The following is a 16,695-nucleotide window of genomic DNA, read 5'->3' as shown; positions in this document are numbered from 1 at the left end:
ATTAGGGGTGATATAGTAAAATTATCATTTTATTTATCGCCTCTTAAGGGTGCGCAAAATCAAATATGGACAAGTAAAGATGGACGAAGGGAGTCCTTACTCCAATAAATGTGAAGGGAGATTATATGGTGAAAGAGATAACGGTAAAAAACACACCCCAACTTTCACTTTTTTTTTATTTTCATACCTAAACTATCAGAAGGTTGAAAAAACTACCTAAACTATCATTATCCAGTTTGCAAAAAACACCTCAAATTATTCTTGAATGACATGTGATCTATACTCTCCATTTTATATAAAAATGTTGCCAAGTGTTGTCCACGTGGATAAATAATGTCACAATGACACCTACATGGAAATTAAAAAAAACCTGTAAAAAAAAAAATCAAAAATTATAGAAAATAAAAAAAATAGTTTAAAGAAAAGTTATTTTAAAAAAAAATAAAAATAAGAAAACTGATTATTTAGTTTTCACATTTTTTTTTTAAATCAAACTTTTCCATTTTTTAAATCTTTTTTTTTTCTGATTTTCTAAATTTTTTTACAATTTTTTTTTAAAATCCAGATTTTTTTTTTTAAAATGTTGATTTTTTTTTAAAAAAAATAATGCAGTTTTTTTTAAAAAAACATATAGTTTTTTTTTTTTTATAAAAGAATATTATTTTTTAATTTCCATGTAGGTGCCACCATAACATTACTTATACCTATGTAGGACAATTTTTTGAGAAAATTTCGAACACTTGCGCTTTTGCGAGAGTGAGTTCACACATTTAGTTCGGGTGTGTTTTGCAAAATAGATAGTGATAGTTTAGGTAGTTTTCTCAACCTTATGATAGTTTAAGTATGAAACTAAAAAAAAAAGTGATCGTTAGGGTGTGTTTTTGACCCTTATCTCTATGGTGAAAAGAAGAGTAGTATGTGTGTAAAAAAAAAAAATTAATTTATTTAAATTTTTATTTTTATTTTATATTTTTTTAAGGGGCTTGCAAAAGACAAATTGACAAGTCATAAGAAAGTACCAAGGGAATCTTAGTAGCTCAGTTGGTTGACTATTTGAATTTTCACCTTGTTGGTGAGGATTCAATTTTCCACCTTGTAATCCTCTCTCCATTTTCCCTTCCCCTACCCCTATGTAATAAATAAACAAATAAATTAAAAAAAAAAAAGGAAGGAAGTACCAAATAAAAAAATAGGGGCCAAGTAGATGTACGAGTTCATCCAACTCAATTCGTTTAGCTCCAAATACTAATCAGTGTTTTCAAAGGCATTTTAGGGGCGAGTCCCGGGGCTAGGCGTATAAAAAACGCACTGAGGCGTACATGCGGGGAGTAAGTATCGTGGGACGCAAGCCCCAACCTTCCATTCTGGGAGTTCCATGTGGGGCATAACCCCGAGAACTTTTTCAAATTTGAGCCAAAATTGTTTTAAAATCTTTTTTTTTTTTTAAAGTTAAATATCCAATAGCTAACTCAAAAATCTCAAATAGTCAAAAAAAGAAAAATTCTAATTGTTTATCCTAATTTCATAATCTTTTCTTTTTGTTGTTTACGAATAACAGATACAATTTAGAACTGTGTATGCAAAGTGCAAGCTGTTGACACCTGATTTTTGACCGTTATACAAGCTATAAAGTAAACAATATTGTCCTCCGGTTCTTACTATGCTTCCATGCTTGCATTTTCCTTGTTTATGCTTTTTCTTCAAGATTATTTTAGCATTCATCGTCTTTATCTTTTTCAAGATAGTTTTTAGTTTTAGAATATTTTTTTCCCGGTATCTCTCTAGTTTAGATATTGTTTTGAAGGCTCTATTCTGGCTATTTGTATTATAATGAGTGTCAATTTGTCATCTAGTTTTAAGTTTTAAAATAATAACTTTATATTATTATCATTTTTATATTTTAGTTATTAGAATATAGTATCATTTTTACAACTCTAATTATCATCAGGCATGTTATCGGTGTAATGCAACTTTACAGCATTCATTTCAAGATTTTTTTTAATAGTCCGTGCACATGTTAGCTTGTTAATAATGGAGATATACATTTTCCTACTATTTTTATTTTATTTTATAATTTTAATGTATTTTTTATTTATATATTTATTTTATTAATTTATAAAACATTAAAAATTAAGTACGTAAGAACACATTACATGATGTTTCGAGTATATGACGCGTAGCAAGGATATGTAAAACGTCTCGCCTTATGTCCATGCCTTTTAAAACACTAATGCTAATGAAGTTTGAAATCCACAAAATCAAATTAATTGGGTCAGAATTCTGAATTCAAATCACAAGATTAACCTCTAATAATTAAATATCCGCGAATTTATGCGGTATAATTTCTTGACTAACAAATTTAGATTCTCGCTAAGGAAATTTCTTCTTTTTCCTCCTCCATCATCTTCTTCCTTTTTCTCTTTGTTATTTTTATTTGGAGCTGGGTAACAATTTGAAGTTGACAGTAGTAGTTGCAAATCAAATTTGTTTTAGTAATTAATAATACAGAAAGTTGACAATTTAGGTACAACTACTACACATTTACTAGAGCTGTCGAGTACAGCACAGCATAGTCCAATTAGATGCAAGTTATAGTGATAGCTAATTGTGTAAAGTATCAAACATGGTGGCCTTTAAATTCCACCACACAAAAAATTTACCACGTGTTGAATATTTTGCATTGAATTGTATGTTTCGTAAATTACCAGTCAAGGGAAGACTCCATGATAATCGGGTTGGAATTGGACAGTGCATGCGTGTTTTTTTTTTTTCACCCAATGTCCGGTATCTGTATTGGAGCCCGACTATATTCAGATTCGCTCCACGTAGGGCCTCATTAGTGGGGAAGCGCTCCCTACCAAGGATTTTTCCATACCCAAAGCTCGACCCGAGATATCTAATTAAGGGAGAAGCAGCCCCATCCGCTATACCACATCCTTTGATGATAGTGCATGCGTGCTTTATATAACTTTTCTAAGCCTTTTTCGTTTAACTACGTAGTAGTACTATATAGAATATATTGTTTTTTTCTTTCGTGAATATGATTTGAATTCATGACTTTTGGGTTGGGTTGTAAATTAGAAATGAATGGATGTTATCCCACCTTGGAGAAAGGAGAAGAACTTATTTGATTTAAATAACAAAAAAAATATCTACACCAGCTTAAAAGTTGAGAAGAAGGTAAGTCTTCGCGCTATCGCGGTTGCCGTCGCTCGCTCGACTTGTAAAGGACAATAGTCCTTTTTTTTTCTTCAAATTAAAACAGTATCGTGCAATCTGCATTGTTCTTGGCATCAAGTATACTGAAATTTAAGGTACCACTATTTCATTACTTTATTGGGCTTAAATTTCTTAAGAACACACAGTAATTTGCGACGTTCTGTTTTTATTTTCTAGTTTCGAGCATGAGGGTTAACATACATGTGCTTTTAATTTTATTGGAAAGACGATTTAATATATTAAAAACTAACCAAAGTTAGTATAGTCATTGATGCTAGATGCAGCATCTAAGTTCCATACATGACCTAAATATTACATGTAGTACTTAGAGACCGTTGTAGGGAAAGTATTCCCCAACTTATCGAGTTCTAGTGTTGGTAAATCAAAAGGTGATGGTGATAATAGTTGATAGATATATTAAATTTCTTGATTTTTGAATTCCTTCCTTAACCAGGTTGTTCGATACTAGGTTTTGCTCTCTAAAGCTATGCTTGATTTCTTAGACCCCTAGGGGGCTTTTCAAAGACCACTAATCATGTAAAATAGTACTATTAAAGTAAATTGGAAAGTTGGTGTTAATTAAGTTAATTATAATCTCAATTGATCATGTGTTTTAATGTGAATAGTAAATTAAACTAAGTTGTAAGCTATAATTTCTAGAGGTAATGTTATGACATAGACTGTAGCATATGATGAAATCTATGGTTCTCACAGCCAGATAGTAGACTAATAACCAAACATTTGATTAGTTGATAATATTAGTATTACTTAGGACTTTTGAGGGATAAAATTTAAATTTCTGCGAAAAGTTTCATTAACGTAGAATTTTTGCATGTGACGGGATAAATATGAAACTTTGGCTGATTTATCTGGCTTCTATGATTTGTTGACCATAATAGGTGGTAAAAACTACCAAACTAGAGTAAGTTATGGAAGTGGGAATCTCCGGTTGAGCAGTAAAATAAGTAGAAATCGAAAAAACTCTAATGGCGAAAGTACTTTCTTTGGATGAATACTAACATTGAGAGATGAAAGCTAGGGGAACGAACAAACTTATCACATTATCTAAAACTTATTTGTTTTTATCAGTCTTATTGCAAGATCGATGGACTTCACAAAGGTCAAGAGTATACTTTCCATAAAGTATTTGATCTCACTTATAAGAATAATAATATAACAACATCATTAGGAGTTATCGTAGCTCTTTCTCAAAAAGACATTAAGGGAATTCATCTTATTCACAATGCATGTCTCAATTGTATCATATGATGTTAACTTTAGGTATGGATCCTAATAAAATTCTTTATTCAGTCTCTAGCTTAGATCAACCTTAAGTTAAGATGAGATCTCTATCATTCTACATTTGTCATATGATGAACAAAGTGTTTTAGACCCTTATATAAATTTTTTGCATGCAAAGTTGAATACTTCAATGGAAAAATTAATTTTGAAGGATGTAATTCTTTCGGTCAGTAAACCTTGTTAAGAAATATTTATAGTATTCTTTTTACTTGATCATGAGTCTAAATCCCCCCCCCCCCCCTTCCCCCGTCCCCCACAAAAAAAAATGCAAATAAAGAAACAAAAACAAAAAATTGAGGGGGAACGAAATAAAATTAGAGCCAGTGCTATTTGCAGAGACTTGAATTATGATGTTTTCGATTGATAAGGTATTAGACTAAATTGTATTATTACAAGTGATAGGAATTTTGTGTTGTAGCAATCATTTGAACCTTTCTATGCAATGACTTGAGAATTTGAACTTTGATATTTCTCTTCGACGTTTATTTAAATATCGTGCAATGACTTGAGTAGTTTAGCTTCTATACATTAGCATGTAAAAAGAATTTATACTATCAAGTCATGTAAAATCAATTATACAGCATTGGTATCAGAGCTAAATATGAAGAAAAAAATGTTCAAAATTCCGCATTGGTATCAGAGCTAAGTTTTAATAGACCAAAGTCCTTTTATAACCGATTCACATATTTTCTACGCTACCTTTGTGTTCTAAATTGAGGATGAGATAATTTCCATCATGTTATTATAAAAACAAAAAGCACCGGAACTTGCATTAAAAATTTAATTATAGTGTAAATCAATAATCTTCCAAAATAACAACAATTCTCAAAAGTCAATTTTCTCAGCGGAGAAAAACAAATATAAAAATCAGCTGGGTTGAAAATCAGTTGTTAGCCCAAAAAAATTAATTCTTTTAACTTGATTAAATCTGAGAAAATTAAATTTGATGAATATCATAATATCATTCATGAGGGCTATTAACGAATGACATATTTTCTCAATTTTGCACACCTTAAGGGTATATTTGGCTTTTCACTAATTAATAAGCTAATTAGGTTAATTGGGTGCTCCAGTTAAATTAAGGACATATTTGGATCAACTATTGAACTATGAAGGCATATGTGAACTAAACTATTAACGAATTATAACATATCTGCTCAATTTCAGATACTTTAACGTCATATTTGGACCAATATTTGAATTAATAACGATCAAATATACAGAATAACGTGAGATCATTATTTTCCCTTTGTTAATTGTTTACCTCCTTCGTATAACTATTACTTTAATGTTAAGTTTTTTCTTGTTTCAAAAAGTTACCCTTTTGAAAAACTTTTTCAGATTTCTTTTTAAAAAAATTTCAATAGACATTTTGCAACTTGGCTAAAAGTAAAATATCTAGTCATTTTGGCCCAATTCTTGACTTCTTATATATTAGTTAATAGACCCGCGCATCGCGCGGCGAGACATTTTTTTAATAAATTTAATTATAAATATTTATAATATTAAAATAAAAATAAATATATAAATTATATACCGATACCAATCTCTTGATCCCAGCAAATCGAGAGAAAATTCAAACTAAAACTATAAATCAAATGTCTAAGGATAAAAATACATAAAGAACAAATAAAAAGTTAATGAACAGTTCTTTTAATTGAATTTTTTTTTCTTGTGGACATTCCTTCCTATTTTAGTGTTGTTCATAAATAATACTGTTAGTTATTGAAATTATGATAGTATTTATTAGTGGCAGTAAATAAAAGTAAATGTTATCATAATTTAGGCTTTTGGTATTCTTCATTAATTTCGTTTCATAAATAATACAAATAATAACAATTAGGAACTATACTTTGGGGGAATTCTTTAAACTAAAGTACGTAAAATTATGTTCTTTACTTTACTGGGATAAAATAATTTAAGTCCCTATAATTTGAAGTAGTCTTTGAAGGCTGAGTCAAGTGGGGACTTGACTGCCACACAGTGAGCGAACCTCAAACAAAAACTTGAGCATGAAAAGTCATCCTTGTGATCACAAACTGAACATTATCCCTGTTACTCTAAATAAATAACTCAGCACTCAACCAAGTGCGGAATAAAAATTTAGTAAAACATAAATAAATTGGTTATTCTGAGGAACGTACCACACAACCTTTTAGTCAATCATTTTTTTTTTTTTTACCCTCTACTGAATTTCTTGGTGTTTTTATTAGTTACATTCTTAAGTATTTCATTAACACGTAATGCTTTTTAAATGTTCTAGAATTAAAGAAAAACATATTTTCCTAAGGTAGTTTTCTATTCTCACAAGCTACTCATTTATGCATTTATTTCCACCACAGATTCTTTTCAGATGTAACAAAATAGAGCAGAGACATTACCACACTTTTTACTTAAGTAAAACCTGATCAAATTTAAGTTTCTTTTTAAGGAGACTCTTCCAAGGAGAGAGTTTGCTTTACTTAACTCCCTTTTTGATAACAAGAAAAAGAAAGGACTTAAATATATGGTGGGACCATAATCCTTAAACACCACTTTTCAACCGACGAAATTAAAGCTTAAAGTACTAATATACAAGTTAAGTATATATATCCATCATTCTGATATGAATAATAATGGATCGTAAAAACAATACATTTTCTCCTATTCACAATAGATTTTCATAAACTCGACATGTATGCAATATACATTAGAAAATTCTCTCATAAATTATCCAACAATATGACTTTAGTTACTTCTCCTATTTCTTCTTAACTTGTCGTCGATTTCAGCCTTTTTATATATAACTATCAACAATAATATAATAAAGAAAATTAAAATCTTCACTAAATAAGTATTATTACGCCATACCAATCCTTCAATGTTGATAGTTTGATGTTTGTAGAATGATGATTCTTCATGACTCTTCAATGTATAGTCACTTCTATCCATCTATCTTGAATTTCCTTGAATCCTTCAGGATGCACAACTGCAACATGTCATGATAATGAAATACAATCAGGCATTCAGTGGCGATGTAGCATGATAGGTGTGGGTTCAATTAAACCCTTAACTTTTGACGAGGAGCATAAATTTATGTGTAAAAATTTATTAAAATTGCAATAGATAGAAGGCATGAGCGCATATCTTTTAAAATATAACCGGTTCAAACTAAGAATTTTAAAAGGTTGAACCCATAGAGTTAAAATCCTGGATCCGCCTCTACATGCATTTGAAATCATTCCGGGCAAATCTCAAGTGAAAAAGAAAAAAATAATTGAAGAGCGTTTACCTGGGATAGAAATGACACACAAAGAAGAAATTGTAACTAGAAGCTAATTATGTAGCCAAGAGGAAGATATTGACAATTTTTTCTCAAGCTTTTGCTTGTTTTGATCGCATGCTTCAATGTCTGTTTATTCACTTCTCATATATATAAAGAGAGAACTTTTTTTTGCAGACATTGTTTATCATATGGCCAACTAATTAGTAAAATTGGCTGAAGTTTGGGCGACATCGACTACAATATTCCATGAAGTGGTTTCCGAGAACTCATAAAAAGGAAAAAAATAAACCTAATCGAAGAGCGTTTATCGAGATAGAAAAGGCACACGAATAATTTTTTAAGAAAATTGCAAAGTAAAAAAGGAAAATATTAATACCATGTATGAAAAATGTTAGTATAGCAACCAAAATCGATAAACATGGGAAAATAAACTACCGAATATCTGCTCTATTACGTACCTAAAATTGAAGATGACAGAGAAGAAGGGGAACTCCGAAGTTGATGGAGGATGCGAAGGTTATATACCATAAAAAGATTACAAAGCCATAGGCACAAGTAAAAAAATTTAACAAAAAAATGGAACAGAAAATCAAGCAAAATATAAAAAATATTGAAGATCAAAAGGAATGAATTTTAACTGTGGCAAGGGGAGGAGAAAGAGGGAAAAGGAAGGTAGTATAAGCAGAACAACAAGATGAGGCCTACGGAGGAAGAATAAGAAACCGAAAAAGTTAATGAACAGTTCTTTTAATTGAATTTTTTTTTCTTGTGGACGTTCCTTCCTATTTTAGTGTTGTTCATAAATAATACTGTTAGTTATTGAACTTATGATAGCATTTATTAGTGGCAGTAAATAGAAGTAAATGTTATCATAATTTAGGCTTTTGGTATTCTTCGTTAATTTCGTTTCATAAATAATACAAATAATAACAATTAGTAACTATACTTTGGGGGAATTCTTTAAACTAAAGTACGTGAAATTATGTTCTTTACTTTATTGGGATAAAATAATTTAAGCCCCTAAAATTTGAAGTATTGCTGAAGGCTGAGTCAAGTGGGGACTTGACTGCGACACAGTGAGCGAACCTCAGACAAAAACTTGAGCGTGAAAAGTCATCCTTGTGATCACAAACTGAACTTTATCCCTGTTACTCTAAATAAATAACTCAGCACTCAACCAAGTGCGGAATAAAAATTTAGTAAAACATGAATAAATTTGTTATTCGAGGCATTACCACACAACCTTTTAGTCAATCATTTTTTTTTTACCCTCTATTGAATTTCTTGGTGTTTTTATTAGTTACATTCTTAAGTATTTCATTAACTCGTAATGCTTTTTAAATGTTCCAGAATTAAAGAAAAACATACTTTCCTAAGGTAGTTTTCTATTCTCACAAGCTACTCATTTATGCATTTATTTCCACCACATATTCTTTTCAGATGTAACAAAATAGAGCAGAGACATTACCACACTTTTTACTTAAGTAAAACATGATCAAATTTAAATTTCTTTTTCAGGAGACTCCTCCAAGGAGAGAGTTTGCTTTACCCAACTCCCTTTTTGATAACAAGAAAAAGAAAGGACTTAAATATATGGTGGGACCATAATCCTTAAACACCACATTTCAACCGACGAAATTAAAGCTTAAAGTACTAATATACAAGTTAAGTATATATATCCATCATTCTGATATGAATAATAATGGATCGTAAAAACAATACATTTTCTCCTATTCACAACAGATTTTCATAAACTCGACATGTATGCAATATACATTAGGAAATTCTCTCATAAATTATCCAACAATATGACTTTGGTTACTTCTCCTATTTCTTCTTAACTTGCCATCAGTTTCAGCCTTTTTATATATAACTATCAACAATAATATAATAAAGAAAATTAAAATCTTCACTAAATAAGTATTATTGTTGCCACCACCAATCCTTCAATGTTGATAATTTGATGTTTGTAGAATGATGATTCTTCATGACTCTTCAATGTATAGTCACTTCTATCCATCTATCTTGAATTTCCATGAATCCTTCAGGATGCACAACTGCAACATGTCATGATAATGAAATACAATCAGGCATTCAGTGGCGATGTAGCATGATAGGTGTGGGTTCAATTAAACCCCTGCTTTCGACGGAAGATAAATTTATGTGTAAAAATTTATTAAAATTGCAATAGATAGAAGACATGAATGCATATCTTTTAAACTATAACCGGTTCAAACTAAGAATTTTAAAAGGTTGACCCCAAAAATTTTAAAAGGTTGAACCCATAGAGTTGAAATCCTGGATCCGCCTCTGCATGCATTTGAAATCATTCCGAGCAAATCAAGTGAAAAAGAAAAAACTAATTGAAGAGCGTTTACCTGGGATAGAAACGACACACAAAGAAGAAATTGTAACTGGAAGCTAATTATGTAGCCAAGGGGAAGATATTGACAATTTTTTCTCAAGCTTTTACTTTTTTTGATCGCATGCTTCAATGTCTGTTATTCACTTCTCATATATATAAAGAGAGAACTTTTTTTGCACACATTGTTTATCATATGGCCGACTAATTAGTAAAATTGGCTGAAGTTCGGGCAACATCGACAACAATATTCCATGAAGTGGTTTTCGAGAACACATAAAAAGGAAAAAAATAAACCTAATCGAAGAGCGTTCATCGAGATAGAAAAGGCACACCAATAATTTTTTACAAAATTGCAAAATAAAAAGGAAAATATTAATACGGCGGTATGAAAAATGTTAGTATAGCAACCAAAATCGATAAACATGGGAAAATAAACTATCGAATATTCTGCTCTATTACGTACCTAAAATTGAAGATGATGGAGAAGAAGGGGAACTCCAAAGTTAATGGAGGATGTGAAGGTTATATACTGTAAAAAGATTACAAAACCATAGGCACAAGTAAAAAAATTTAACAAAAAAATGGAATAGAAAATCAAGCAAAATATAAAAAATTTTGAAGATCAAAAGGAATGAATTTTAACTGTGGCAAGGGGAGGAGAAAGAGGGAAAAGGAAGGTAGTATAAGCAGAACAACAAGATGAGGCCTACGGAGGAAGAATAAGAAACCGAAACAGCTGACTTTATTGTAAACAAATTAATGTAGCAATCAATATGTAGTCGGGGGCTGAATTAGAAGGTCGCTTTGTACGTGAGCTGACTTTTGCCAAAGGAGTATTTAATTTATTAAACTTTTGTTTTTGTTAATCTAATTAATTAAGTAGTAGATTATGTAGAGAAGTGTAGGAAAAAAATGCCAAAAAAAAGGAAAGAAGATAAATAGCAATGGAGGTCATAGAGAGGTGCCACATCACCTTATCCATGCCTAGTTTTATATTATATATAGATTATAACTGTATGGGTAATATTTCATTAATTTTATACTGTACATTCTTAATGGTTTGGGTTTGTTTAGTTGAGAAAAAAAAATAGAATTGAAGAACGCTGTTATTAGATTTTTTTTAAGCTTGGAAAATACTTGTTGAAGACGATAAAACGGTTCTATTAATTTCTGAAGGTTTAGGTTGAATCAACTATTAAAAAGAATTGGGATTGATATTAGAAAGTTGTATATCAATTTCGGAGTCAATTAGCTAGAGTTGATTTGAATTAATTTTAAAGAAAAAAACTTTTGTTCTGTTCATTTTTTTCGATTCACCCTTTTTCATTTTTACCAAATTTTTATAAGTATTTCCTTTTACCAAAATTCGTAAAATTCTATATATTAGTCTCTAAACCCATCCTTCAAATTCCCCAACATCCCTTCCACGAATAGATTAGTAAGATTTATATTTAACCAAGGGTCAAATAATTTTTGTACATGAGAAAATTCATGTTATAAGAACAAATACGATTTAATCAAGGGTCATATTTGCTCTTTTATGACTTCATTTTTAAAAGAGCTCCATAAATAGAGCAATCTTAAATCATATTTATTCTAGAAGAATTTGGATACATATAAGTACGTACGGGTGTATATGGACCGGGTTAGTTCGGATTTTTTAAACATCAAACCAAACCAATTGCGTCGGGTTTTTAAATGTATACACCCAATCAAACCAATAAAATTCAGGTTTTTCAACCTTGGGTTTTCTTGGGTTATTGGGTTTTCTCGGATTTTTTCCGGAATAGTCTTGATACAAAACATATAACTTTTACTTCAAATATTTTTTAAGTCCTAGTAAGATACAACTATATAATTAAGGTGTTTCATAAGAAAATAACACAAAATATGAGAAGAGTGAGGACATTGTATTAAAGTATTCAATAAAAGATAATAAAATCGGTTAAAATAAATATTGCTAATTAATAAGCCATAAAGAAAATGACCATAATCTAAAAATACTAAGTCATGCTAAAATAAGTACGGCTAATAAGTATTAATTACATGACAAGAAAAAAACTTAAGTTATGTATTTTCACTCTCTAAACAAATTATGCAAACCTAGAGAATATATATCTAACATTATTGTCATTCCTAGTGGTAAATTGAATTCTTTTTGTTAGTATTAGAGCCTGATTGGCTTAGCTTATAAGTTTGTTTTTACTTTTTAGTGTTTACCGACCAACTTATAAGCCATTTTGTGCTTAAAATAAGCCCGAAAAAAATAAGTTGAGGCCAACTTATTCTTTTTTGGCTTATAAGTTGCTTTTTTAAAATTTAAGTCAAATGGGCCCTTGGTGTTGAGTTGATTTTGGTTTGGACTTTATATGAGTTACTAACATATATATATATATATATATATATATATTCTAAGTTGAAGCTTGAATAATATGATAATAGATAAAAAATTATGAAAAAATCTAAGAAATATTTATAAATTACATTGCAAATAAATATTTTTATGTATGAAATATTTTAAAAATTGAATACATATAATGTCGGGTTGGTTTAGTTCGGTTTGACTTTATTTAGCTAAAACCAAACCAAATCAATTATGGGTGGGTTTTTTTGCTCAACACCAAACCAAGTCAAACCAAACCACTAGTCGAATTTTTTTCTCGATTTGACTCAGTGTATCGGTTTAATGCGATTTGTCGGTTTACTTTGTACACCCCTACATATAAGTAACACTCAGTACGCATTGGAGCTTCATCAATGACAAGTGTAATACGAAAGGATTTGCTCACAACCAAAGGTATGAATTGACCAAAGTGAACCGGATGACAAAATTATGCAATTTTTATACGTACATGAACAAATTTGCCTGTTTTTCTACAAATGACAAAGTTTCCAAGAATTAAATTTGTCATTTTATTATAGGAGGTCTCATATGGTAGACGTGAAAAATCAAATGCAAATAAACTTCTTCTGCGTTTGAGAATTTTTCACATATATGAATTATGAATTGAGAGTGAAGTAGCAAATCTCCAATTTCTATACGGTTCTGGAATATTGCATGTGATATTTCTTTAAATTTTAATGACCAAATTAAACTAACCACGTTTAAAATCATCTCGTGTAATGACAATGCAATTTAGCATTAACTACGTATATTCATGTCACAAAGAGTAGAAAAAATGCTGCTTTCCCCCCTGAAAAACCAACAAAATCGTACGTGATAGGAAGAGGCGAAGTCAGGATTTGGAGTTTATGGGTTCGGGATTTTAGGCTTTGTAGTTACTGGGTTCTAAATTAACAGTTTATACATATTCAATAAAATATTTAATGAACTTACAAAGTTTGGAGCAAAACTATTGAGTTCGGCCGAACCCACAATCAATGAGCTAGCTCCGTCCCTGGTGATGCGTTTTAACAACACAAATTGATCATAGTATTATATCACTTGTCTTTTAGTGGCAGCTAACTCTATTTAGGACTTCATCTGTTCCAGTTTATGATAATGATAAATGTTAAATTTGAAAACATTTATCTTCAAACTTTTATAAATGTTAGAGATAAAGGTCAAAAAACACACCTCAAGTATCTCATTTTTATGAGTTTCTTAGTTGAAGTGTGAAAGTTTCCTACCTAGATTATCATCAATTAGTTTGTAAAACACACCTCAACTATCAGTTGTTTACTTTTCCTACCTAGACTATCACCAACTACTTTGCAAATACACCTCAACTATCAGTTGTTCGCTTTTAATGAGGTATGTTTTGCAAACTAGTTGGTGATAGTTCTTGTAGGAAAAGTGAACAACTGATAATTGAGGTGTGTTTTGCAGATTAGTTGGTGATAGTTTAGGTAGGAAACTCTCACACCTAATAGTTCAGGTAGGAAAATAAAAAAAAAGTGATACTTGAGGTGTGTTTTTGGCCCTTATCTCTAACATTTATAAAAGTTTGAAGATAAATGTTTTCAAATTTAACATATATCATTACCATAAACTGGAACAGATGAAGTCGTAAACTGGAACATTTTTTGTAAACTAGTTGGTCATAGTTCAAGTAGGAAAAGTGAACAACTGATAATTGAGGTGTGTTCCGCGAGCTAGTTGGTGACATGGTTAAAACAAGTTTTTAAAAAACTCTGTGTCACAATCAAATAAGTTCATGGATTTGGAAATATATGGTCTATATTCCTCCATTTCACTCTGTAGAGGCCGATATTATCCTGGATTTGGAAATTAATGGTGAAATATGCATGAAAACAACATATGACTCAACAAAGACCATAAGTTATGCTAATTGACTATGTAATGTACAAGAATAATCATATATATATTGAGCAAAAGATATTTAACCCTAGAGGCCGATATTATCCTAGATTTGGAAACAAATGGTGAAATATGCATGAAAACAACATATGACTCAACAAAGACCATAGTTATGCTAATTGACTAAGTAATGTACGAGAATAATCTTAGTATTCTATCTACCACTAAAAAAGATGGTATCCAGGGTCCAGTAGGGTCTGTACTATGCCAGATATGAGGGAGCTTACCTCATATTTGGCATAGTACAGACGATCCAATTTACCTTCTCTTATCATTTTTTCTTCTATTTGAGTATAAACGTCTACTAGTGCTTGATAAGTAGGTCTCAGACTGGGCGGTACCGAATCAATCACACTAATGTTGCATCTGTATGTTAAGGGTTTGAACCACAATTACAATGCTAAATTTTCACATTTCTATACAAATTATCTCATAGTAGTAAATGTAGTTGACGCATGTTTTTTTTCTTAGTCATCAATGATAAAATTAAAAGAGCGATTATGTTTTAGACAGTAAAAACTTACCCGCACTTATAGATTGCATAAGTGAAAAGCACAAGTTCATCATAAGTTGCAAAAGCATCATAGGTGTCATCAATAACAGTGTATATGGTGAGTACTTTCGTCATCATTTCTCTTGCACGACTATATTGAGGCTCAAAGTATATTCCTACTGTATAAAAGTGACACTCCACCAATCTATCTCTTGCATATGGAAATTTCTCCGCAAAATTCAGATCTTTCCACCACCTATAGAATAAGGGTATCGGCTAATTTTGCAAGTCTATCTCATTACACGAAGTATATGTACTAAAGGTGAGACTGTTTGAAGACCCTGTTTGAAAGTAATCCGTCCAAGTTAAACGGATTGGGTCATGACTTTGTTTGTTGTCTTGATCCGATGATTAAATACAAAATGACCCATCAAACTAGTGGGGCAAAACGGGTCAAAATAGTATAAATCGAACCCAAATATACACAATTAAGTTTGAAGATTGTGAATTATGTACATTTCGAAGATCAACTTAGGCTAATACTTTAAGAAATACATCAGCTTTGACATTTTCTTTAAATAGTAAAAGATAGAGAGGAGAAGAGGTTTGTCGTATCGGGCGAGTTGAATTATGACCATTTATTTGAGCAAAGAAAATTTTGAGTGCATTGGACCATGTTTATTGATTTGACCCATTATGACTGACGCAATCGGCCCATAGTTATACCATATTCATGTGAATGAAGAGGATAAGATTAGTGTATGTACCTTGTAAGCTCGCCAAGCTCTTTTTGGCGCACCTTTTGCACAATATTAAAATCAATTTTTGCAAATTTCAAAAGCAAATCATTATGTGATTCAATGTTCTCATAAATACTTATGTATTTTCTTGCTGTCATCCTTGGTAGATTTGTATGAATGGGCTGGCATAAGGCTTCACTAAGTTGGGCCTTGAGCGAGTTGCTCATTTTAGGGACCATGGACTCGAGATGAGTGATGGTAAAACTCAAAGCTTCTTCAAGAATCTCTTCCCCATGTACTCTTAGATGTGCTGCTTCGTATAAGCTTAATAATCCTTGGACGTCTTTAGTAAGAGTTTCCTTGAACTTTCTGTCCTGGTTAGTGAATTTTTTGAACACATCTGAAAGAGTAGGTAATAGACTCTTTTAGTACAAGGACAAAATCAAGATTAGCTAGTGAATACGATAATCGATATGTGTTTTTGTCCTGCCTTTTTAATATGATGATAATGTTCGAGTCGTCTTACACAAATATTTAAAATGTCAACAACAAAAATTTCATAAAGCACAAATCTATATTGAAGTTAAAACGCGATGGTTTATATTGTTCGCTATGTAAGAGAAAGCATATTCAACTATGAAATATTGGATTTTGTTATTTCATCAACAACATCATCATCAAATTGTTTCTTTCCACATGTTGTATGTTTATAATGAAATTCAAGTTCACTCATATCTGACTACCTCAACCACATTTCCAAAAGAAAAGTACTATATAACCTAGAAAAATTATACTAGTCTTGTGGCTAGGTAATAAGGATTATACGTAATAAGGATTAGACATTCTTCAAAAATTAATGTCCTCTTGAAGTATTTTATGTTGAAAATATAAGAGTCAACAAAAGTGCACCCTCTTAAACAATTTAAACTATTGAATTTGATTATCACACACTTGAACTGAACCTGAAGATACGTAATGCCTGTGTTGTCT

The 16,695-nt window shown here is 30.8% G+C and overlaps 1 protein-coding gene and 1 long non-coding RNA gene across 2 annotated transcripts in view; both read right to left on the bottom strand.

The window, feature by feature from the left end:
- Positions 1 to 9,491: 9,491 nt before the first annotated feature.
- Positions 9,492 to 10,898, bottom strand: LOC132062783 (uncharacterized). Its single transcript, XR_009416252.1, has 2 exons — positions 10,615 to 10,898; positions 9,492 to 9,843 (listed from the first exon to the last, which is right to left on the bottom strand). It is a non-coding gene; the product is annotated as an uncharacterized LOC132062783 (long non-coding RNA).
- A 3,738-nt stretch (positions 10,899 to 14,636) lies between these two features.
- LOC132062169 (sesquiterpene synthase 14b-like) overlaps positions 14,637 to 16,695 on the bottom strand; it is an 8,370-nt gene continuing 6,311 nt past the window's right edge. Inside the window, exons 2-5 of the mRNA XM_059454794.1 lie at positions 16,668 to 16,693; positions 15,733 to 16,105; positions 14,997 to 15,221; positions 14,637 to 14,838 (exon numbers count right to left, since the gene is read on the bottom strand). Of these exons, the coding sequence (XP_059310777.1) occupies positions 14,637 to 14,838; positions 14,997 to 15,221; positions 15,733 to 16,105; positions 16,668 to 16,693 (826 nt within the window). The remainder of the gene's footprint in view (positions 14,839 to 14,996; positions 15,222 to 15,732; positions 16,106 to 16,667; positions 16,694 to 16,695) is intronic.

This window comes from Lycium ferocissimum, chromosome 7 (assembly GCF_029784015.1).
Source record: "Lycium ferocissimum isolate CSIRO_LF1 chromosome 7, AGI_CSIRO_Lferr_CH_V1, whole genome shotgun sequence".
In the NCBI taxonomy this organism is placed as follows: domain Eukaryota; kingdom Viridiplantae; phylum Streptophyta; class Magnoliopsida; order Solanales; family Solanaceae; genus Lycium; species Lycium ferocissimum.
The sequence above is the reverse complement of the archived record's forward strand: the minus strand, read 5'-3'. Positions and strand labels throughout refer to the sequence as shown.